General features: G+C 37.9%; 1 protein-coding gene across 2 annotated transcripts in view; it reads right to left on the bottom strand.

Moving 5' to 3' along the window:
• Window positions 1-23,287, bottom strand: part of msk (importin-7 msk) — a 205,955-nt gene that overhangs the window by 145,412 nt on the left and 37,256 nt on the right. For both annotated transcript variants that reach the window (XM_090383499.1, XM_090383500.1), the window contains exon 2: window positions 11,236-11,471. In XM_090383499.1, coding sequence (XP_090239625.1) covers window positions 11,236-11,471 — 236 coding nt within the window. The remainder of the gene's footprint in view (window positions 1-11,235; window positions 11,472-23,287) is intronic.

The raw sequence follows: 23,287 nt of genomic DNA, 5'->3' as shown, positions 1-23,287 counted from the left end.
CAATACTTCATTTCCAGTTAGAGTTAGTTATTTGGTTTTTAGGAGCATTAGCAACTAAGGCCATATTGCTCCGGGAATATGGGGTGGTCATTCCCTGACCTTTCCGCATCCTCTGTATTTGGTGGTGACGGGATCGAACCCAGAAGAAGCGGTCGAACCAAGAAGCGTGTGTTATGCACTGCTGCTCCTTCCCATTCCAGTTAGAGTTCTCTCTTACATCATGCAGTATGAATGATGTCTTTTGTGGATACGACAGGCATCATGGCAAGATCCAATCTGCTTTACATTTCAAGGGTACAGCTCTAAAACAGCGTTTGCAGGCTGCTAGATAGTCAACTGGACTATTGGTAACTTGCTAGGAGGCATCAGGATCAGCTAGTGTATAATCTCACTGCCTCTACTCTGCCAGATAATAAACTGAAGGAAGTATAAGGAGTGTGTATGCAGGGCAGACTGTCGAGGCCACATTATATCAAGGAGCTGGACATATGCTGTGTGTATGACATATACAAAAATTTCATTACTTCACACGTCCTCCCCATCTTTCCATAATATTGAATGCATCATGAACCACCAAACTAATAGAACAAACTTATCTGCAAAAAGATCAAAACCTCCCAAACACTTCCTCGCTCATCACACAAATATACGTGGTCTCAGTTCCAATCTCAATGTTCATTTCCACTTACAATCTGCCAAGTCCCACATACTTTTTCCGACAGTATCACAATTATCAGTTAATTCAAAAACTGCTCATCTGAGTTGTCCGAATTATTTGCTGTACGTTTTCTTTCACTTCAAAGGTTTGTGCATAGGTCCATTCTGATGTTCCTTGTTAGAGACTTTATAATTGGAATCTCCTCTTTTTGATTATCTGTTGCCCCTATCATTCTCCCAACTCCATTAACCACTTGAAACTCTTTGACTTTGTTGTTTTGAAACTTGACTTTCTCCAGTCCAACTTTCCTAACAGTGAAGTAATTTTACTTGGTGATTTTAATGACAACACCAGCTGGCTTCTGTCACACAGACATAGCTGGTTGAGATGCTGAGGCTTTAAGAATTACTAATGACCTTACACAGATTGTTCATATCTACCAGAATACCAGACAATCCTACCACACAGCTAACACTCGATCTTTTTCTCACAAACAATCCTTCCAAGTACATGGTCAAGGTGAGTGATCCTCTAGGCACCTCAGATCACAACTTAGTAATGGTCTTTTCTACAGTGGAGCCTTTCTGTCATGGCCATTCTGAGCCACATGCTGCTTGGCATTACAAGAATGCAAAATGGGATCATGAAATTTCTATTCTTCTTTTACTTAGTTGTAGGATTACTGTTTTAAATCATCTGATGTCAATGCTTGCGCAGATCATGTCAATAAAATTATTCTTGTAAGAATGAAATCCTTTATTCCACACTTCAACTTATAATTTCAACCTTTATCCAAACCTTGATTTTCCAATAAATGCACTAAGGCTATTCAAGATATGAATTTCTCACATCACAATTATGCTGGCATCTAAATTTCCAGGTTCATTCTCTGCCTACACCAAAGCTCGCAACAATTGAAAAGTGCTTATTAATCAGTCAAAACTACATTTTGAATATACTAAGCAAACCCTTGGCCATAATTATGAGAGCATCCTTGGACTCAGGGGAGGTTCCCACGGACTGGAGATGTGCAAATGTATCCCCAATTCACAAAGGGGGATCGAAGGGTGACACGAGTAATTACAGACCAGTTAGTTTAACTTCTGTTACGGGTAAAATAATGGAGTCACTGGTTAAATATGCATTGCAGGATCATCTAGACAAGACTGCAGCAATAATTCAGACACAGCATGGGTTTGTTAAGGGAAAGTCTTGTCTGACAAATTTGATAGGCTATTATGATGTGGTTACAAAGGAACTGGATGCAAAAAATAATTTTGATATCATCTATTTGGATTTCAGGAAAACTTTTGACACTGTTGCACATGAAAGACTATTGTACAAATTGGAGCAGAATGGTATTAAGGGTAAGTTGCTACAATGGATAAAAGGATGGTTAAGTGCGAGAAGACAGAGGGTGGTAATCAATGGGTGCTGCTCTTCATGGACTAATGTTATTAGTGGAGTCCCACAGGGTTCAGTGTTGGGTCCACTGTTGTTTTGTATATTTACCAATGATATTGATGAAGGTATATCAGGCTTAATGTCGAAGTTTGCAGATGATACAAAGGTTGGCAGGGTTGTTAATGACAGTACTGGCAGTGTGCTACTGCAACAGGATCTAGATAATTTGGGCAGATGGGCTAAGAAGTGGCAACTGAAGTTTAACCTTGACAAATGCAAAGTACTGCATATGGGTAGAAGTAACCCCAGTGAAGCGTACCAACTGTGTGGTACTACACTTAAGGTGGTAGAAAATGAAAAAGACCTGGGAGTAATTGTGCAGGCAGATATGAAGTTTTCTGAGCAATGCAGACAGGCTGCCAGGGCAGGTCATGGGGTTTTGTCAATGATATATAGGAATTTTGCTAGCAGGGAAAAGGAGGTGATTATCCCTCTGTATAAGGCAATGGTCAGGCCATGCCTTGAGGAAGGATGCCTCATTTTAGGAAGGATGTAGATTTACTTGAGCATGTACAGAGAAGGGCAACAAGATTGGTGAGGGGAATGAAGGGATCCTCTTACCAAGAAAGGCTTAAGTTCTGCAAATTGCAGTGGATGGAGACTAGGCACCTGCACGGTGATCTGACTGAGGTTGATCTGATTGAGGTATATAAGGCCTTGAATGGGTTGAGCACGCTGAATTCTGATGGGATCCTTCCATTTGTTCAGATTACAAACCTAAGGGGGCATAAATTCAAATTAAGAAAAGACAGACGTAGAAGAGATGTGCGGAAATTTGCCTTTAGCCAGCGGGTGGTTAATGCTGGAAAAAACTTCCATCTGTCGTTGTGGAAGTTGATAGGTTGAATAAATTTAAGGAGGAACTGGACAGGCATTTGGAGGGAATGGTGTGATTTTTTTTTTTTTTTTTTTTTTTTGTCTGATGCTGCATAAGCTCATACACATGCTTTCTTGCATCACATGCCACTACTACTGCTAAGAGTAGTAAACTTGCTTCTTGTTCAACTGACAGACAAGAATTGATTTCTTGCCACAGCTATTGGCTACAAATTCTGCCCGTCTCTATTCCCACCTCAGCTAAAGATAAAGTGACCTGCTAGCATCCTACTTTTCTTCTAACTCGTGTATTGATGTTCTTGATCTTGGTAAACCACCTCCTACCATTCTCAGTGCACTCCATTCAATGTCTCCTGTGATCTTCCATCAAAAGGATGTCAGAATTCTGAACAGCCCTTGATGCCAAGAAAACACCAGGTCCTGATGGTCTTTCCCCACTTGTTCTCAAAACTAGTGCTCTTGGGCTTACTCCTGTTCAGTGTCACCTTTTTACACTTTCTTATTCCATTGGTGTTTTTCCTTTTGCTTAGAAATTTCCTCATATCCTACCATCTAATTATTGTCCCATTGCACTTACTTCTACTCTTTCTAAAGTAATGGAGAAATTTATTAATCATATAAACTCCCAAACTATCTAAAAACCTTCCATCTGATCAATGATTGCCAATGGATTCTGTCATTCTCGATCCACTAGTGATATATTGGCTTATGTTACTCATTTATGCACAAATTCAATGGAAACGTTTGGTGAAACTCAAGTAGTTGTTCCTGACATTTCAAAGGCTCTTGATCTTGTTTGGCATAAAGGTCTAAATAAGCTTCGATCTTATGGTTTGCCAACTGTTTTTTGTAATTGGGTATCCAGTTTTCTCACTGACCGCTCATTGCAGATGATCATATATGGCTCTGTCTTTTAACTTCTCCACTAATGCAGGTGTTCCCCAAAGTTCAGTTGTTTCTCCCACCCTTTTCCTCTTGTACAGTAATGACCTTACATTGACTGGAAATCCTATCCATAGTTGTGCTGATGATAGCAAATTGCATTCCACCTTCCAGTTTGAGAAACCTTGCCCTGCACAAACAACTTCCATTTACTGAATATATACTAACAATTCCTTAAATGTTGATCCCCAAGTAATAATTCTGTAGTGAAGCAAAGAAAATTTAGTTAATTTCAACCCCTCCTGTCTTATAACTCACAAAAAGAATCCTTCTGCTCCTATGCTTATCTTTGATGATACTCAAATTTCCAGACAAGATCACATCTATTAGGGGGTTATCTTGATTTCTAATCTCTCTTAGCATAAGCACATCACAAACATTGCTTTCTCTATATCTAAAAAACTTGTTTTCTCTTTTGCTCTCAGCATTAATTTGCTTCTAACCAGCTACTCACTCTGTATAAATCTCAACTTCACTACCATGGAATATAGTTCCACATAACCTCTCTCAGTCAAAAGACAGCAATTAGATAAGGACCCATCTTTTACAAATTCTCTTACCATTCTGTCTCACAGATGTTCTGTTTCTGCTGCATGTTTTTTATATAGATACTTCCATGAGAACCGTTCTTCTGAATTGGCTTCTATAATTAGCCCCTCTCTTCCAAACATGTGCCACAACCAATCAGCATCCTTTTACTGTCCAACTTAAATCTCACAGATTCAACTTTCCTTCTTCCTCATTTATTTCTTCAACTTCTGATTTCTGGAACACAAGTACTTCCTGAAAAATTAGTCTACAAAAATTCAAGTCTAAAATATCATAAAGTATCTACTTTCATCTTCTCAACCTTCAACTCATATACAGTACTAATGAGTAAAGTTAATGGAACTTTTCAACCATTTTCTTATTAATTTCTATCTCATGAACTGGAACTTCTGTCATTTTTTGTCATCTATGTGTATGAATTCTTTCAGAAAGAACTGTAAATTTATTATCTACACATGTATAAATCTCCATATTTAACACATCTGTTAGAATTTTCAGTATCTGAAATATGAAATTTGTATTTTGTCTTAGTCATTTTTATCTTTAATGATTTAAATATGTTTTATTATTAAGTTTACTTGTGGTATTTAAACACTGTTGTGCTGAAACATTAAAGGAAATCACTACTTGGCCAAACTAGACAATTTCCAATAATCATTTACAAATAATCTTTTCTTGATTACAGGAAATTTTGGGGAAAGGAAGTTGTTAAAGATTAATTTAAATGAACGATGTAGCAACTTTAGTGGTGCCAAAGAAGAAGTTCTAACACAGTGCTTTAATATGAGATTAGACAAAGGCCATATCAATTTTTAGGAAAACAAAAATTCATTCAATTCATTACAAAAGTAATTGGCCTAAAAATAAGGATGATATACACTCAGTGATCCCTCAATTATAACCACCTACCTAATACAGTGTTGGGCTACTCTTCACATGGATAACAGCTGCTATTTGCCTAGGCATTGACTCCACTAGATGCCTGAAGAAGTCTGTGGGGATCTGCAGCCACACTGCCTGCAATGCATTCTACAGTGTCAGAGCAGATGATGGTTACGTCTCCATATGCCTCACCTCCCACAGGTGTTCAACTGGATTAAGGTCAAGCAAATTTATAGGCCAGTCCAGATAGGTGATATCTTCGTCGTGTTCTTGAACCACTTGTGCACAGTGCGGGCCCAATGACATGACACATGAATGCCTTGTGAGATTCTGTTTCTGTCTGGGAAAAAAATGAAACATGGCAGGGGGCACATAATTTCCTAAGAGCTGCCAGTAGACCTCACCAGTGAAATCCAGCTAAACATATCCCATATTAGGTAACTATCGCCACCTGCCTGGATAGTGAGCACCATGCAGAATGGGTCCACAGACTCATGTTGCTTGCACCACACACAAAGGCATCCATTGGAATATTGCACCACGTATTTGGACTCATCCAACCAGCACACTTGTTTCCAGCCTTCCAGTATCAAGCCAACATGTTGATACCACAGCATTTGCTGTCAAGGCTGATCAGTGGTGAGGAGAGGGTGTCTCTTGGGTTGTCTGCTATGGAACCTCAAATGGTTGGATTCGCAATACATCTTCATTTGGGATATTGTTCTTGAATTCCACACATTGTATTGCAATGCCAACTGTCACACAATGACCTGCTGTTAAGCCTGTAAAACAGGCTTAACAGCAAGTTAAGCCTGTACTCTTTACCCACCACAAACATCCACCTTGCATAGGGAGGTGGTTTGAACCGCCTGACACCATTCTTCATACACCTTAACCACAGTGGGGCATGAGCAACCAAGTAGACATGCCATTTCTGATATAGAAGCACTCAATGCACAAGCACCCACAATCAGGCCCTTTTCCAACTCCATGGTATCTTTACTATGTCCCAAAAATTTTACTTTATCACTTTGACTTGCACAACCAGATGGAAATTACCATTGCTCTAGCGTACAAGGCTGTTTGGCTTTTTATACTGTGAACTATGTAGTACAGTAGTAGTAGTAGTAGTGGCATGTGATGCAAGAAAGCAAATGTATGAGCTTATGCAGCATCAGCCACAAAAAAAATAAAAAATAAAATATCACACCATTCCCTCCAAATGCCTGTCCAGTTCCTCCTTAAATTTATTCAACCTATCAACTTCCACAACGACAGATGGAAGTTTGTTCCAGCAATTAACCCCCCGGTGGCTAGAGGCAAATTTCCGCACATCTATTCTACGTCTGTCCTTTCTTAATTTGAATTTATGCCCCCCCCCCTAGGTTCGTAATCTGAACAAGTGGAAGGATCCCATCAGAATTCAGCGTGCTGAACCCATTCAAGGCCTTATACACCTCAATCAGATCACCGCGCAGGTGCCTAGTCTCCAGCCACTGCAATTTGCAGAACTTAAGCCTCTCTTGATAAGAGGATCCCTTCATTCCCCTCACCAATCTTGTTGCCCTTCTCTGTACACGCTCAAGTAAATCTACATCCTTCCTAAAATGAGGCCTCCAGACCTGTACGCAGTACTCAAGGCGTGGCCTGACCATTGCCTTATACAGAGGGATAATCACCTCCCTTTCCCTGCTAGCAAAATTCCTATATATCATTGACAAAACCCCATGACCTACCCTGGCAGACTGTCTGCATTGCTCAGAAAACTTCATATCTGCCTGCACAATTACTCCCAGGTCTTTTTCATTTTCTACCACCTTAAGTTTAGTACCACACAGTTGGTACGTTTCTCTGGGGTTACTTCTACCCATATGCAGTACTTTGCATTTTTCAAGGTTAAACTTCAGTTGCCACTTCTTAGCCCATCTGCCCAAATTATCTAGATCCTGTTGCAGTAGCACACTGCCAGTACTGTCATTAACAACCCTGCCAACATTTGTATCACCTGCAAACTTCGACATTAAGCCTGATATACCTTCATCAATATCATTGATAAATATACAAAACAACAGTGGACCTAACACCGAACCCTGTGGGACTCCACTAATAACATTAGTCCAAGAAGAGCAGCACCCATTGATTACCAACCTCTGTCTTCTCGCACTTAACCATCCTTTTATCCATTGTAGCAACTTACCCTTAATACCATTCTGCTCCAATTTGTACGATAGTCTTCCATGCGCAACAGTGTCAAAAGCTTTCCTGAAATCCAAATATATGATATCAAAATTATTTTTTGCATCCAGTTCCTCTGTAACCACATCATAATATTCTATCAAATTTGTCAGACAAGACTTTCCCTTAACAAACCCATGCTGTGTCTGAATTATTGCTGCAGTCTTGTCTAGATGATCCTGCAATGCATCTTTAACCAGCAACTCCATTATTTTACCCGGAAAAGAAGTTAAACTAACTGGCCTGTAATTACTCGTGTCACCCTTCGATCCCCCTTTGTGAATTGGGGATACATTTGCACATCTCCAGTCCGTGGGAACCTCCCCTGAGTCCAAGGATGCTCTCATAATTATGGCCAAGGGTTTGCTTAGTTGCTTTGCCGCCTCCTTTAATATAACTGGATAGATCCCATCCACCCCAGGTGCTTTTCTTACGTTTAACTTCAATAATTTCTCTTCCACTTTGCTCTCAGTTATTACAAAATCATTAAGTATCTTGCTACAATTTGATAACCTTCTGCCATTTTCAAACCTTAATAATTCCTCACATGTGAATGTAGATGCAAAATACTCATTCAGTTTGTTAGCTACCTGAGCAGGACCATCAACAGTCGAACCATCGATGTCAAGTGGACCAATCAGATTCATCTCCTTCCTTTTAGAGTTTATATAAGTAAAGAAATCCTTGCTGTTTTTCTTAGCATCTTTTGCCAAGGATTTCTCGTAATCTGCCTTCGCCTGCCGAACCTCCTTTGTGACCTGATTACAGATTAACTTATATCTGCCATAGGCTTCTGAGTCGCTTGATAATTTATATGCATCCCATGCATTTTTCTTCTCTGTTATGAGTCTCATTAGTTCATTTGACAACCATTTAGGCCTAAACCTTGAACAATATTTCTTAATAGGTATGAAACTTTTAGTAGCTTCCACGATTAATTCCTTGAATGCTTCCCACTTAGAATTTACTGTCGGTAACATCGTCAGTTGATCCCACTGTACAGAATTTAAAAACTGTTGGAGACCACTGTACTCGCCTTTACGGAACCAAAAACCCTTTTCTTTACCCCTGATAGTAATTAAATCTTTAAGTAAATCCCACATCAGTACACTGTGATCACTGCCACCTAGTGGTTCTTTTATCTGCAAATTCCTAATACATGAATGATCACTGCTTATAACTAGATCAAGAGTATTACTTTCTCTGGTTGCCTCTCGAACATGCTGCTGCAGAAAACAATCATCCAATAAATCCACAAAAGTCTGACTAGTGTGTGAGTGCCCAATCCACAAGTTCCAGTCAATATCTCGGAAGTTAAAATCCCCCATTATAAGATATTCCGATTTACTAGCCCACTCTATTTCTCTGTACAATTGTTCATTGTACTCATTCAAGTCATTAGGCCTATAACAAACTCCTACTCTTATTTTTGCTTTCGCAGTGCTTATGTCACACCAAACTGACTCAACAGTGCACTGTTCATCTATATCAACTGGATGCACTTCTTTTGATTTTATGTTTTTCTTTATTAACAGCATAACACCTCCTCCCTTCCTATCCTGTCTATCCTTTCTGTACACATTGTACTCCCCAAATTCCAGTTCGGCATTCCTTATATCTGTGTACATTATGGATGGAGTGGTCACAATTCAGTGATCACTGAGTGCAGATTTTCCAAGACCCAGAACAGCAGGAGGTCGGGAGGAGTGGTCCCAAGACATGACTGATTTAAAATTACTAAACATAAGTTACCTTATTTTAGTCTCTAATATTGAAAAGGACAACACTTCACTTTAGCCAATGGCTCCCATTTTATTTTTTTGCCAGTTCTGCCTGTTATTTTGAATGTATTGATCCTAAATGGAACACAGCTATTCATGTGATATCTATTTGATACTGTTCTTATTATAAAATTTATATTTTTTTCCTTTTTACAAGGAAAGAGAATTTCCTCTGCTGAAAATTTCTTGTGCTTGTGGATTTTTTTTTTCACTCATTTTTCTATTATACCACACTTCTGTCAATTATCCGATTTTTTTTTTCATTTTTAAAGGTCAATTTAGAGTGCTGCCTTATTCATCCATATAATACAATTGCTAGATGAACCATGTACACTTCATCTAATTACAAAACAATTTTTTATGCTAATGCAATGCATGAACAGTATTAGTCCCTACATGGGACTAATACTGGCCACAAAAACAAACATACAGGCCACAAAAACAATTGGATGGCTAAGGCTCTACTCACTGTTATTCAATCACTAGCCATCACTACTTCCTAATTAAAGCATGTATTCTTGCCCCCAGCTCACAGAATGGGATATACACTATATGACCAAAAGTATTTGGATGTGCAGCTATTTGCAAACTGGACTGTTAATTAAAAAAATCTAACACCCGGTAGAGATACCGTCAGACTAAACAACCTCAACTTTGCTGGGCATGCTTTCTACTAACTGATAGGTGCCAGCTAGAATTCACATTACTCCTGCAATGGTGCTATCAGAGCCTGTCTGGAAGAAGGCTGTTTCACCTGCAACCTTATTTGGCCCTCCACTTTGTCCTGAATATATTCAATGTTGTTGAGCTCTGGGCTCTGAGCAGCCTGACTTTTTTGATGCCACTGTTCACAAACCAGTTCCATATAATCCTGGCTGGAGCACTGTCATGCTAACAGGGCCCTTTCCATAGTACTGCTACAGTGTTGGTAGTGAATAATGTCGAAATGTCAAAATGAATCAGGGGTTTCATGGTTTCAGGCACTACCACTAACAGATTAAGTTTGAACCAGCTAAAAAAGCCCCATAACATCAAACTGTCTCTGTCAAACATCATGGCCGAGATAATACACAACAGGAAACACCTTACAGGCAATCTCTATATCCCACCACATCCTTCAGAGCAATACCTGTTGAGACTTTTCATTCCATAACCACCACTCTATAGTCCTGAGGAACACTGCTAAGGAGGCTGTTTTGCATTGGTGAACATGATATTTGATTTATGCACAGGTGTCTTCTACCATTAAATCCAAGGCTATGCAACTCCTTATGGATGGCTGACATACTGACAGATATTCCTGTTGCCTCTTGGACCTGCTCCATAATGTTTTCTGCAGAAAAGCCATTCAGACTTTTATTTATTTTTTTTTACTGAAACATTACCTATAACCTTCCATCTTTGAGTAACATCGGGTACAGTGGAGTTGGGGAGTTTCAGGAATCACAGTTGTGCACACAGAAAAGTTACTGATGTGGCATTTGACATTCAACTACCATCCCCCATACTGAAAGTCTGAAGTTCTGACTTGCAATGTATACTGACCTCTAACATACTGTTGCTGAATGGGAAGACGTTTTTTTTTTTTTCTTTGGTAGTTGTTGGCGCATAGGCTTCTGTGGCTATAATGCACCTCCCAAGGTTTTTGCAGTACTTTGATCCAAGCCCGAGGGGGGAATCGAACCCGCGACCTTTGGGTTGCCAGGCAAGCACTTTTTACCCACCCGGTCGGCTGGGCAGACGTAAAATTTCCACTGGTATCTGAGTTTCTTTTGGTCATATAGTGTTCATATCATCACTGCTTGAAAACTGCTTCCCTGAGGGAGAAAAATAAAATGCTGAACACGAGAATATGTTTAGATATAAGGATAAACATGCAATTGTTACCTGATAAGTTCTGGAGCATGAACAACAGCATCTACAACAGAGTCTCTAATCATCGCTCTATCCTGCTCATGGATGCTAAATGGAATTGGTTTTCCTAATTCAGCTTCTTTTTCTTGCCAATATTGTGATACCATGTTTTTCAGATATATTACTCCTGCTTGCCTCACTGGCATATCCAAACTGTTCATCATGACTACCTGCAGAAGTGAAGGAGCAAAGCCAATAATCTTGTGCACCTAAGAATGGGAGGAAAAGACAATAAAATTAAGTTTTGTTTTTCCTTATGAGTTACTTTTATGATATACTAACTTCATTCTTTCATATAACCAGAATCTTCACCTCTGAATATTTAAATATAAGAAGCCATTTTGTCTTTATCATATTTTGCATTTTAAAGCTCTCTCACAAGGAAGCTTTACTTAATTCAAGTAAAATCAGGTACAGCTGAAGATTGTAAGTTATAACTTTGTAAATGCACTGAGCAATGTCATAGCTTCCTCTCTTCTCAATGCCAGTCAAATATAACTTCCAATTTCTATGTAATATACATTTCGAGTGGCAGCAGACAACTGTGAAATAAAGAACACATAGCATAGACATACTTAGGTATGTCTTTTTATGCCAAATGTGGGATAATTGTGTGTCGTGACAATACAACAGTTTTACCACTTGTCATTTGGAGAAGTCTGGGTTCAAGCTCTGTTACAGATTGGAGGAATTTTTAAAAGCATCTTCAAAATTGGGGCTGAGCTGACCAATCTCAGAAAAATAAAGTAGTTTTAATCTGTAATTTATTCCAGGATTTTTCTAGCTCACAAAACATGCAAACTGGTCTATAATCACACACTGTAACAGAGGCATGGAACACAATGGAAAACAACCACACTGAAACCTATCAGAGTTCCTTAGAAAAATCTGAGTGTTTAAACTCAGATTATGAACCTCACCCATGTGAAGATGCATCAAGGAGGAGAAAGATGATAATTATAGGTGTTCAATATGATTATCTATCATATTCTAAGAAGTTCATCTCACATACCCTAATACAAGTCCTGGTTGACATTTTCAACAGCAATGCTACATTTTGAAAAATCGGTCACTAATATTGGTAAAGATAGTCCAATGCAAGATATCTGTTATATTAATGGACATAATTTCAAATCGTAATCAATTATGGCAGTTGCATAATCAATTATATGCAAATTAGGTCATGAAATTCACAAGAGAATGGGGGAAGACAGTGCATGGATTCGATTCAATGTTATCAATACTAAAAGTAAAATGCTGTTACCACTTGAATAATAGCTCCTTTCTGTTTGAAACTATATATGCGTGCGCACGCGCACACAGGGTGCCCTTGAAATTGATATTGATATTTATTAAGGGAATGGTTCATAAAATACAATAAGTCTAAACTCAGTTTGAAAGAGGAGCAACAAGTTTTGAGTTAGTGTTAAACAGATTAGTGACATCATTTACCTTCTAATATTTTGCAAACATCACAAAGTGGGACATGCAAATCTGATTGTTACACAAAATGCCACAGAGGTTAACAACCAAGATGACTTGTTGAATTGCATCCACAAAGCTACTATTAAAAATAACACAGTGCCAATCGCATGTGTGTATAGGATTCCTTCTCATGCAGTGTTAAGCATATTCAGCCACCCCTCCCATTCACTTACAAATATTCAAGTATACTTGGATGACACCACGTTAAGTAGAAAACACAGATACCAACTGCATTGCAAAGGGAAAAAAAGACTCATATACTGCCCTGTTACAAACTGCTCAGAATATTATTGTAGAAATGTTAAGTTCATGCTAAATAATAACATGGTGATTAGGTAACCCAAGTCCTGGCAGTATACTTGTTCACCGATGTACATGGACCTACTGCCTTTAAAATGTATAGTCTATGGAAATTGTAAGTTAATTCTAATTTATTCTGTATATGGATTATAATGCCTGATATAATAGATATTTTAATAATTCAAATAAAATCTTTATCACAGATTACAATTTATTTTATAATATAGTTTATACCATTGTACTGGTTTATAAAAGCTCTTCTCCCTGTCTTTTAAATAAATAAATAAATGTGCATTAATAACCATTACTAATAATTTAATATTAACATGCATTGCAACATATAATGCTTTGCATTTTGTGTTGCAACCTTTAATGTTTGCAAAGTAGAAAAGCTGATGTCATTCAGTATATTAGTATTAGCCATTGGTGAAAGGAAGCCTCCAGGTTTTTGCTGGACCAGCCAAAAATAAACTCAAAAATAAACTACTTGGTGATTTCTTCCTCACATAGACACTTATCCAGCTGATCTTTGAATTTCTCTAAGCTATCAACCTCAACCACATGGAAACAAAGCTTCCTACAATTGACTCAACCTCTACTCCCATAAACTGAATTTATGACTCCCTAAGTTTTGGGGTCATTTATAATGGCAAAAATTTTCTTGATTATTACTTTCTCCTTTAATGCCATATACACCGATTAGCCAAAACATTATGACCAGCGAGTCATTATGCTGTTCACCAGCAACTGCAGGTGAACAACGGCGCATGTGCGGGTCAGGACACAGTATAAAAAACACATGATACTGAGCTCTGTTAATTAGTGTTACTCTTATTCTTCAGATGGAAAAGGATGCAAAAGACTTAAGCGAGTTTGACAAACGCCAAATTGTAATGGCCAGACAACTGGATCAGAGCATATCTGAAACGGCACAGCTGGTGGGATGTTCATGGTCAGCCATGGTTAGTACCTACCGAAAGTGGTCTGAGAGGGGGGAACACATGAACCGCTGGTGAGGTGTTGGACTACCACGGCTCATCTATGCTTGAGGTGAGTAAACCCTCTCCCGGATGGTTGGTGCAAGAGAAGGGAGACTGTGGTACAACTAGCCGGTAATTGGAATGCTGGTGATGGGAGTAAGGTGTCACACAACACACAGTACATTGAACCCTGCTGAAAATAGGGCTGCATAGCCGCTCCAAGTGCCCATGCTAACCACGGTTCACCGGCAACAGTACCTACAATGGGCACGCGAGCATCAAAACTGGATCGTGAGTGATTGGAAGAAGGTCGTCCGGTCCGATTAATCATGTTTCCTGTTGAACTATGTGGACGGCCGGGTATATGTGCATCATTTATCTGGGGAAGTAATGGCACCTGGATGCACCGTGGGACGAAAACAAGCCAGTGGCGGTGGTGTCATGCTTTGGGCGATGTCCTGTTGGGATACCCTAGGTCCAGTCATCCATGTGCTGGACACTCTGGTGTTTACCACCTACCTAAATATCATTGCTGACCAGGTACACCCTTTCATGGCAACGGTCTTCTCCTCTGGCGGTGCAGTCTTTCAGAAGGATAATGCACCATGCCACACCACCCAGATTGTTCGAGACTAGTTCACGGAACATGATGAAGATTTCCAGGTATTGTCCTGGCCTCCAAATTCCCCAGACATCAATCCCATTGAGCATCTGTGGTTTGTGTTGGAACAGCAACTCCAATCTGCAGTATCTCAACCACGGACCTTACAGGAGTTAAAGGATCTGCTGGTTATGTGTTGGTACTAGATACTACAAGACACATTTAGAAATCTTGTAGCATCCATGCCTCGATGGGTATGAGCTGTTTTGGCTGCACATGGAGGACCAACATCATATTAGGTAGGTAGTCATAATGTTTTGGCCCATCGGTGTAGGTCTCAATTAAGTTCCCCCTAAGCTGCTTAGTTAGCAAGCTCTGTAGCTTACATATTCAAAATCTTTCCTCATATGGATGTACTTCAGGCATATTGGCAGTCTTTGGACCCTTTCAAGAAACCCAATGTCTGTTTTAGATGTGGTCTTGATACTTGGACACAGTATTTCAAATGCAGTTTTACAATTACCTTGTACAGTGAGATTATGATCTTCCTATCTATTAAATCAAATGTTCGATAAATCACTGATGGGTCACCATGGTCCATTCTTGCTAGCTGTCTGCATTGAATGGAGAACCTTCATGTCCGTGGTGTGCAGCCCGTGGCTACGCAGGCAATCCAAAGTTCATACATCTCTCAGTTAAAAACTCATCATCATCATCAGCCATTTTCAATCCACTGCAGGATGAAGGCCTCTCCAGCAACTTTCCAAAGTTAAAAACTTTGGAAAGTTAAAAACTAGCATGTCATAAATATAGTTACACATTTACTTTTGAAAATATCCATTCTTAGTAATACAGTAGATTCCGGTTATTTGGGCCATCGGTTAATCAGGGCAGCCGTTTATTTCAGGCAAATCTTAAAAAACAGAACCCAATCGAGAAAATAGCCAGGGTTTACTTCGCTTAATTGGGACAAAATGCTGTTTAACCGGGACAGGAGAATGCAGCACTGAAGATTACCCTACGATTGTCTCCGACCTCTGGAGGTCACAACATAAAACAATAAAAACAATTAGCAGTCACCTGTTTATTGGGCTTTTCTGTTAGTGGAATCTATCATAAACGGATAGTAAACTCGATCTTATTGAATTTGCGATAATACCGACAGCTGGAATTCTGTGGATTATTATGGTGAAATATGTTTACACTTCCATGGAATCTTCAATCATACAAAAAAATTAATCTTCTCTTCATTCCTTTTTAAAGCTTTGTAACTTGTTACTCCGTTCTCACTTGTTACTTGCAATTTGTGTGTGCCGTGTTCTTTGTTACTGATTGCTTATCTTTTCACTGTTTTAAATTTTAACTCCCACCCGCAAATGTCAGTGAACAGAAATGTCAACTAGTTTAGTTAGTATGTACGTATTAATTATTCCGATTATCACGTATATTCTTCCGAATTTCACATATCATTTAATTTTTTAATTGGTAAGGTAATAAAGGGTAAATTTGTGCTTAATATATCTTTACTTTTATAGCCTGTGGATAATATTCCTCCTATTTTCGCTAATTAGAATCGCTGTTTAATAGAATTAAAATTCAATTCACAAACGTGATCACAATGACCGGCGCTTATTACACATTGTATAGCGAACGGTACTTTACAATGGTGACTCCGTCGTAACGTGATTTGATTGTACAGTGAACCAATTGTAAAGGGGGGGATACATTGTATTTTTTAACTATTTACGTGAAACTTCGGATAATTGGGGCAGCCGCTTAATCAGGTCAAAATGCACTAGTCCCGACGTGTCCCAAATAACCGGAATCGACTGTATTTGATTTTTCTCTACTGCTTTCTTATGTATCTCATCTTCAGTATTTATTAATATTATTATAATCATAATAAGAATGTTATTAGTGCTACATAATTGTTGAATTTTTATATTTAATTATTAAATGTTAAAAAAAAATGTTGTGGTCTGAAACCTTCACCATTTTGATCCATTTTGGTCTCTAGTTAAAAAAAAAAAAGGTCATATGCCCCTGCATCAGCCCAATTTGAAGAGTAACCACTAATCACAACCCTCTACCTTCTACCCTGCAGCCATTCTGCAATCCATTTAAGGATCTCCCCCTGTGATCCCAACATGCTCCAGTTTATACAATAACCTCTCATGTGGGACTGAGTTAAAATGCTTTGCTAAAACCCAAATAAACAATATCAAAAGTATTTTCTACATCCAGCTCATGACTGACTCTGTCAAAATTGCTAACTGGGTTGGTTAAACGTGATTTTCCATTTAAAACACGCTGTGGTTCTTTTAAAATTCTATTTCTAACTAGATAACTGTATTACACTTTTGTTCACTGCCTCCATGATTTTCCCTACCAATATAGTCACTGACCAATCAGTAGTAAGCCACTTCCCCATAGAACTGCCTTTATGTATTAGCAATATACTGGCACTTCTCTAATCCAAAGGAATCTCTCACAAATCCAATAATGCCCTCATAATTAATCTTAATGGTTCAATAGGTTCAATGCAATCTGTTGCAGCCTCTCTCAAAATTACTGGGTACGTGATACCACTCCAGAGGCCTAACTTACCTTTAAGCTCAAAAGATTTTTTAATATACAGTCTTCTATAATTTAAATATTGCTAATTTCATGCTTCTCAGCTTCATCTGCATAGTTTCTCCTCACTACAAAGGATTTTTTTTTTCATCTGTAAATGTTAATACAACATACATGTCCAATCATCCGCTAACATCAGCTGGGGTTATCTAAGACTAGGCCAGGATTAAGCAAGGATCCAATCTGATTCATTCTTTTCTTCTTTGTTTTCATATATGTGAAAAACTTTCCCTCTTTACTGCTTTCTTTTGATTCATTGAGTGATCAAACTTTGTTCTCATCGCTATAACTTTCCCATGCCATCTTTTTCTACTTCGTTACACTGGCTAGTTCATTATTTATCTATCACAGCATGCTCTTTGTGCTATATTTTCTTAATGGTATTCTATTCATGGCTTCTGTGACTATCACCCTTTAAAGGTATTCTATAATTCTAATGTAGTTGCTATTTCCCTGTAAGCCATGTAGCTCCCTAAGGATAAAAACCATTTAGCTCCTTAACCTTTAATAGTTTCCTTCACTGAAATTAAAACTCATTCCTTTGCCTTTTGAAACTGCAATGTCTCTCCTCATCACCCAACTGAGAACTTCATGACCACAACTGCTAATGATTATTGTGCTATCAGCAGTATGATATAATTTGGTTCACAGGTGATACATTCCCTCTTGCTTATCCATTACATCTGCATATAGAGGCTCTAATCTAATCTTCAGTCTTCTGGTCTGTAGATTACTCTGACCATACAGATTCTATACTAGCAAGAATAATTTTGGAATCTGCGGAAGCTTTTATTGCATTCAGGTTGCTTTTGATAAGAAGCACAACCCCATCACCCCCTTCTATTTTCCCTATCCTTTCTAAATACATTACACATATCATAGCAGAAATGTTGTGTCACCCAGAAATTGATTGTACTAGCTATTATAGGATCTGAATTGATAAAAAATAGTGCCAAAATTTAAATTTATATATATAAATTTTGGTACTCTTTTTCTATCCTGTAAAATATGAACTGCAAAGTCAAGCAAAGTATGAAATCAAACAGGAAAAAAAAAAAAAAAAAAACTAGTAAATGAGAGAAGAGAATGAGAAAAAAAAAGGGTGGAGGGAGTAGTAAATAAATAATAACAATGTTGTAGACATAATATCTCTGAATGATTTTTATTAATATCAAGAAGTTGATAGCCTAAACAAATTTAAAGCTCAACTGGACAGGTATTTCGAACGAACGGAGGGGTGAAATGGGAGTGGTGTGTGTTTTTTTTTTTTTTTTTTGGCTGATGCTGAATAACCTTGCTTTCTTGCATCATATGCCTCTACTAATGCTAATAAGGACAAAATGCACCCAAATTAACTAAAAATTAATTTAAACTAGTACCCTGCATGATGGTACTGAAACTGAATTAAACTGAAATATTGCTATGATGCTATAAGTACCAACCACAACAGCATGGCTAATTGTAATGGTTACAGTATGTCCTGGATGCACTAGACCAAAAGATGTACCCACATTTTAGGGTGTCTAAAAAAATATCGGTGTACAGTGAAGCTTTTATTCATCATGCAGAATGCCAATAACTGTCAGATTTGTCATTGCTAGTATTATGGTCTGAACTTTTGCATTCTTCAAAGAAAGAGAGAATATAATCTTTGGTACTATCAAGAACATTGCTGATTCCATATTTATTAGTATTACACCTTAAAAAAAAAAAAAAACCCCTCTCCATATCACCTATTCAACCCTTCTAATAGTTTGTCTAGTCCTTCCTTGAATTTATTCAAGCTATCCACTTCCACAACACCAGACATAGCTTTGCTCCAACAATCAACTATCCACTGAAAGCAAAGCAAACAAAAAAAAAAAAAAAATTTATCCACTCATGCACGAATGCTTTAAAGGAAAATGTCCAATGGCTGCAGTTGACTAAGACCATCTGGAACTGTAAAGGCATCATTTAATTTTATCTCATCTTGTGGCTACCTTCAAAATGAGATACCAGGTATTGCACTACTTCGAATAAATAACGCTTCTCTAGTAGTGGAGACTATTGTTATTTATTCTCAGTGGGCACCACCACCCCAATGCATTTCGGAGCTTGTTGGCTCACTCATCAGTGGACGGGCAGGTACCCTGATAATGCAGACATGCCATCACAGTTGCAAAGTCATGGTAGCCACAATATGAGATAAAATCAAACAATGCCTTTACCCTACTCAGGTAGTTAAATTTATGGGTAAACTATGGTGTATTTACACTGATATTATATAGTTAATTTCAATCCATAACATATTATGCCTCGTGCATTTAATCTTCAAATACTGTATTATTCTGTACACCATTTGGCATCTCTCATATTGTGGAATTAACTTCGTAACCATGATGGCGTGTCTGCATTATCAGGGTATCTGCCTGCCCACTGATGAGTGAGCCAACAAGCTCCAAAACGCGTCTGGGTGGTGGTGGTGCTCTCTGAGAATAAATAACAGTAGTCTCCTCTACTAGAGAAGCATTATTTATTCGAAGTAGTGCAATACCTGGTATCTCGTTGTGAAGGTAGCCACAATATGAGATAAAAGCGAACGATGCCTTAACACTACTTATGTAGTTAAACTTATGGGTAAACTATGGCGTATTTACAACAATATTATATAGTTAATTTCAACCCATAACATGTTATGCCTTGTGCATTTAGTCTTCTAAATATTATTATTACCTACACCATTTGGCATCTCTCATGTTGTGGAATTAACTTCACAATAGTGATGGCATGTTTGCATTACCAGAGTACCTCTCCACCCACCGATGAGCGAGCCAACAAGCTCCAAAATTGTGCTTGGTTTGGGTTGTGGTGGTGTCCACTGAGAATTAATAACAGTGGTCTTCTCTATTAGATAAGCGTTATTTATTCGAAGTAATGCAATACCTGGTATCTCGTGAAAATAGCCACCATATGAGATAAAATCAAACAATGCCTTTACACTACTCAGGTAGTTAAATTTATAGGTAAACTATGGTGTATTTACACCGAAATTATATACATATGCCAATTTTGCATATCTAGCCAGTAATGTATGACATACTGATTTATTTTAAGATATATAAGCTAATTCTCTTAATTATAGCAATCAATTCTGGCCTCAGTTTTCTTGTGATAAACATAATCCGACTTCTACCTATGGTTCTTAGGTTTAAATTCCGATGCAACAATTTACAATTTGAAGAGAGCACACTTAGCGTTTTTGGTGAGGATTTTTGTAAGCTGTGCCAAGGTTTCCAAGTATTAACTGATCGTAACATGTTCTCAGGGTTGTAAATCTATTCTTCAAACATAAACAGCCCCTCGAGATTAGTAGGGTGCAGCCCTCCTACCACTTCACAAGATGTCGACTATCAAGCCAGTAAGTTCAGGTAGTGAGGTACATTTATTCAAACAAGATGAGTTGAATTATTTGGTTCAAGACTTAAATTTGCCAAAAGAACTAGCTGAACTGTTAAGTTCTATGTTACAGCAGGAACAAAGATTTCAGTGTTTCGAAAAAGACATGAAAACTTTTCGAAATATTTTGCTATGGAGGACAGTATGTGTTTTTACAAAGACATTATTGGACTTCTGAAAGAACTAGGTGTCATGCATAGTCAGATGAATAATGTTTATTCATAGATGCCTCAAAATTAAGCTTAAAAGCAGTTTTTCATCATTATAGCAACGAATTTCCTTCAGTTCCTGTCTTTCATTCGGTTGGACTCAAAGAAAATCATGAAAGCATGTCTAAGGTTCTAGATGCTATAAAATACCAGGATTATGGTTGGAACATATGCAGTGATCTTAAGGTTACTGGTTTGCAAGGGAGGTTTCACAAAATATTGTTGTTTTTTGTGTTTGTGGGACAGCCGTGCGACAGAAGAACATTATGTTGTGCAACACTGGGACGAGTTCATATCAGGACAATGTAATGTAAAATATATTCCTTTAGTGCAATCAAACAACGTTCTTCCACACCTGAACATCAAACTTGGATTGATGAAAAATTTTGTGAAGGGACTAGATAAAGAAGGTAATGGATTTGCATACTTTAGAAGTGTTTCCTAATTTAACATATTCCCAACTTAAGGAATTTTCATAGGACCCCAAATTAGGAAACTCCTGAAAGACGTGTTTGAAACCCAGTTAAAGGAGAAATTGGTGGCTTGGCAATCGTTTAAGCAGTAGTACATGGTTTTTTGGGTAATAGGAAAGAAGAAAACTATGAAATGTTGATGTCTAATTTACTGGAGTGCTACAAAAACATGGGCTGTCGAATGTCGTTGAAAATTCATTTTCTTCATTCCCATCTGGAATTTCCCCCTGAAAATCTGGGAGATGTGAGTGATGAACAAGGGGAGTAGTTTCATCAAGATATTTCCACAATGGAAAAGTGATATCGAGGTCACTGGGATCCTGTAATGATGGGGGATTACTGCTGGTTCCTTGTGAGGGAGAGTAAGCAGGAATACAAGAGAAAATCCCTTAATAGTACACATTTTTAAGGACAAGGACAATTGCTGATTATATATTATTGAAATATAACTATTTCGTAATGATTTTTTTTTTTTTTTTTTTTGTTAGTTATTAGCACATCGGTTTCTGTGGCCATAATGCACCTCCCAAAGTTTTTGCATTTTACTGTGATCCAAGCCTGAGGCGGGATTCGAACCCGCGACCTTTGGGCTGCCAGGCAAGCACTTTACCCACCTAGCTAGCCTGGTTGGCTGTAATGATTTATGATATTTTATTCTGAAGTTTAAATGAGTTATAGAGAATGTATAATATTTTTTTACACTTGTATTACAAACTTGAATTTTATATATATCTATATATATCCCTTTATTTTAACATTAAACGTTGGTACATCTTTTGATGTAGATGTAATAGACATTTTATGGTGATTTTCAGAATCAGCACGTTTATTTCCTCCAGAATCACATATTTTCATTGCAGAGGTATGACAAAAAAATTTTTTGGATAGTGTAATTATTTAATCTAAATGATTCTGAAGTAAATATTCCTTCCACAACACTTATTTTTTTATCTTATTCAACTCCTCCCCCCTTTCTGCTCATTCAATGCAAATGTCAGTTGTCGTGTGGTATGGAGTATATGTGAAGTCATGTTCTTTTCGCGCTCGTGTATATTTGTTATTCTAAGTGTTTTCTTTTTAACTCTACGTTAATTAGTTATGCTGTGCCTGATGCTGGATTGCTGTTCTTGAAGCCTGACTGCTTCCTTATACCAAATCTTGCTCCTAAAGTAAGTTATTTTTAATCTTAAATTCTGCATTGCTACCGCTGCTGACCAGTGTCCGGTTGCCATGCTGCTCTGCAACTGCTTTCTTTCACCACTCTGAACTTTGACCTTGACGAATGAATGCTTGGGGGAGTGACACACTTTCATCTTGGCATGTTAAACAGTACCACAGAAAAACCTTAAAAGGTTTAAATTTCTAAGAGGGAAAGAAGAGAAGACTAGTACAACAGGTTAGGAATTTGCTTCTGCTGCAGTAAATTCCCCCCTCCTCCTTTCTGGTTGTTGAAACCCGACATATTTTCTAACACTTGTCAGTTCAGCATAATATTAACCACAATTTTGAACTTGCAAAGAAAAATATGGCTATATAAATGTATTTTAGTAAATATCTTTTACAAGTTATTTACTGGCGATCCCACGGAGCAGTAGAGCAGTATTGAAAATTGTATAATAACTGCTGATTTATCTCTTTTAGATTATCTGATTTCATGGACACTGACAATGCCCGGGAATCGAAATAACTTGTTTTAAACTAAGCTTTTAAAAGTTGACCGTAGTATAATTGTTACAGTGTACATAGGTTGTCTAACTTATATATAATTATTGTACATCACAAGAAATTTTGTAACTAGGTCTGACGAAAATTGTTCATCTTCCATGCCAAAGGATTTGACTGTTGCTCCGGAACTGGCGGAGGCGGGACTGGTAGATTTCCAGGACCCTTCTACCAATTTTGTTG

Source organism: Mastigoproctus giganteus, chromosome 10 (assembly GCF_048544385.1).
Source record: "Mastigoproctus giganteus isolate SK-2022 chromosome 10, ASM4854438v1, whole genome shotgun sequence".
NCBI lineage: Eukaryota > Metazoa > Arthropoda > Arachnida > Uropygi > Thelyphonidae > Mastigoproctus > Mastigoproctus giganteus.
Note: the sequence above shows the minus strand (reverse complement) of the source record. Positions and strands in the feature narration are given on the sequence as shown.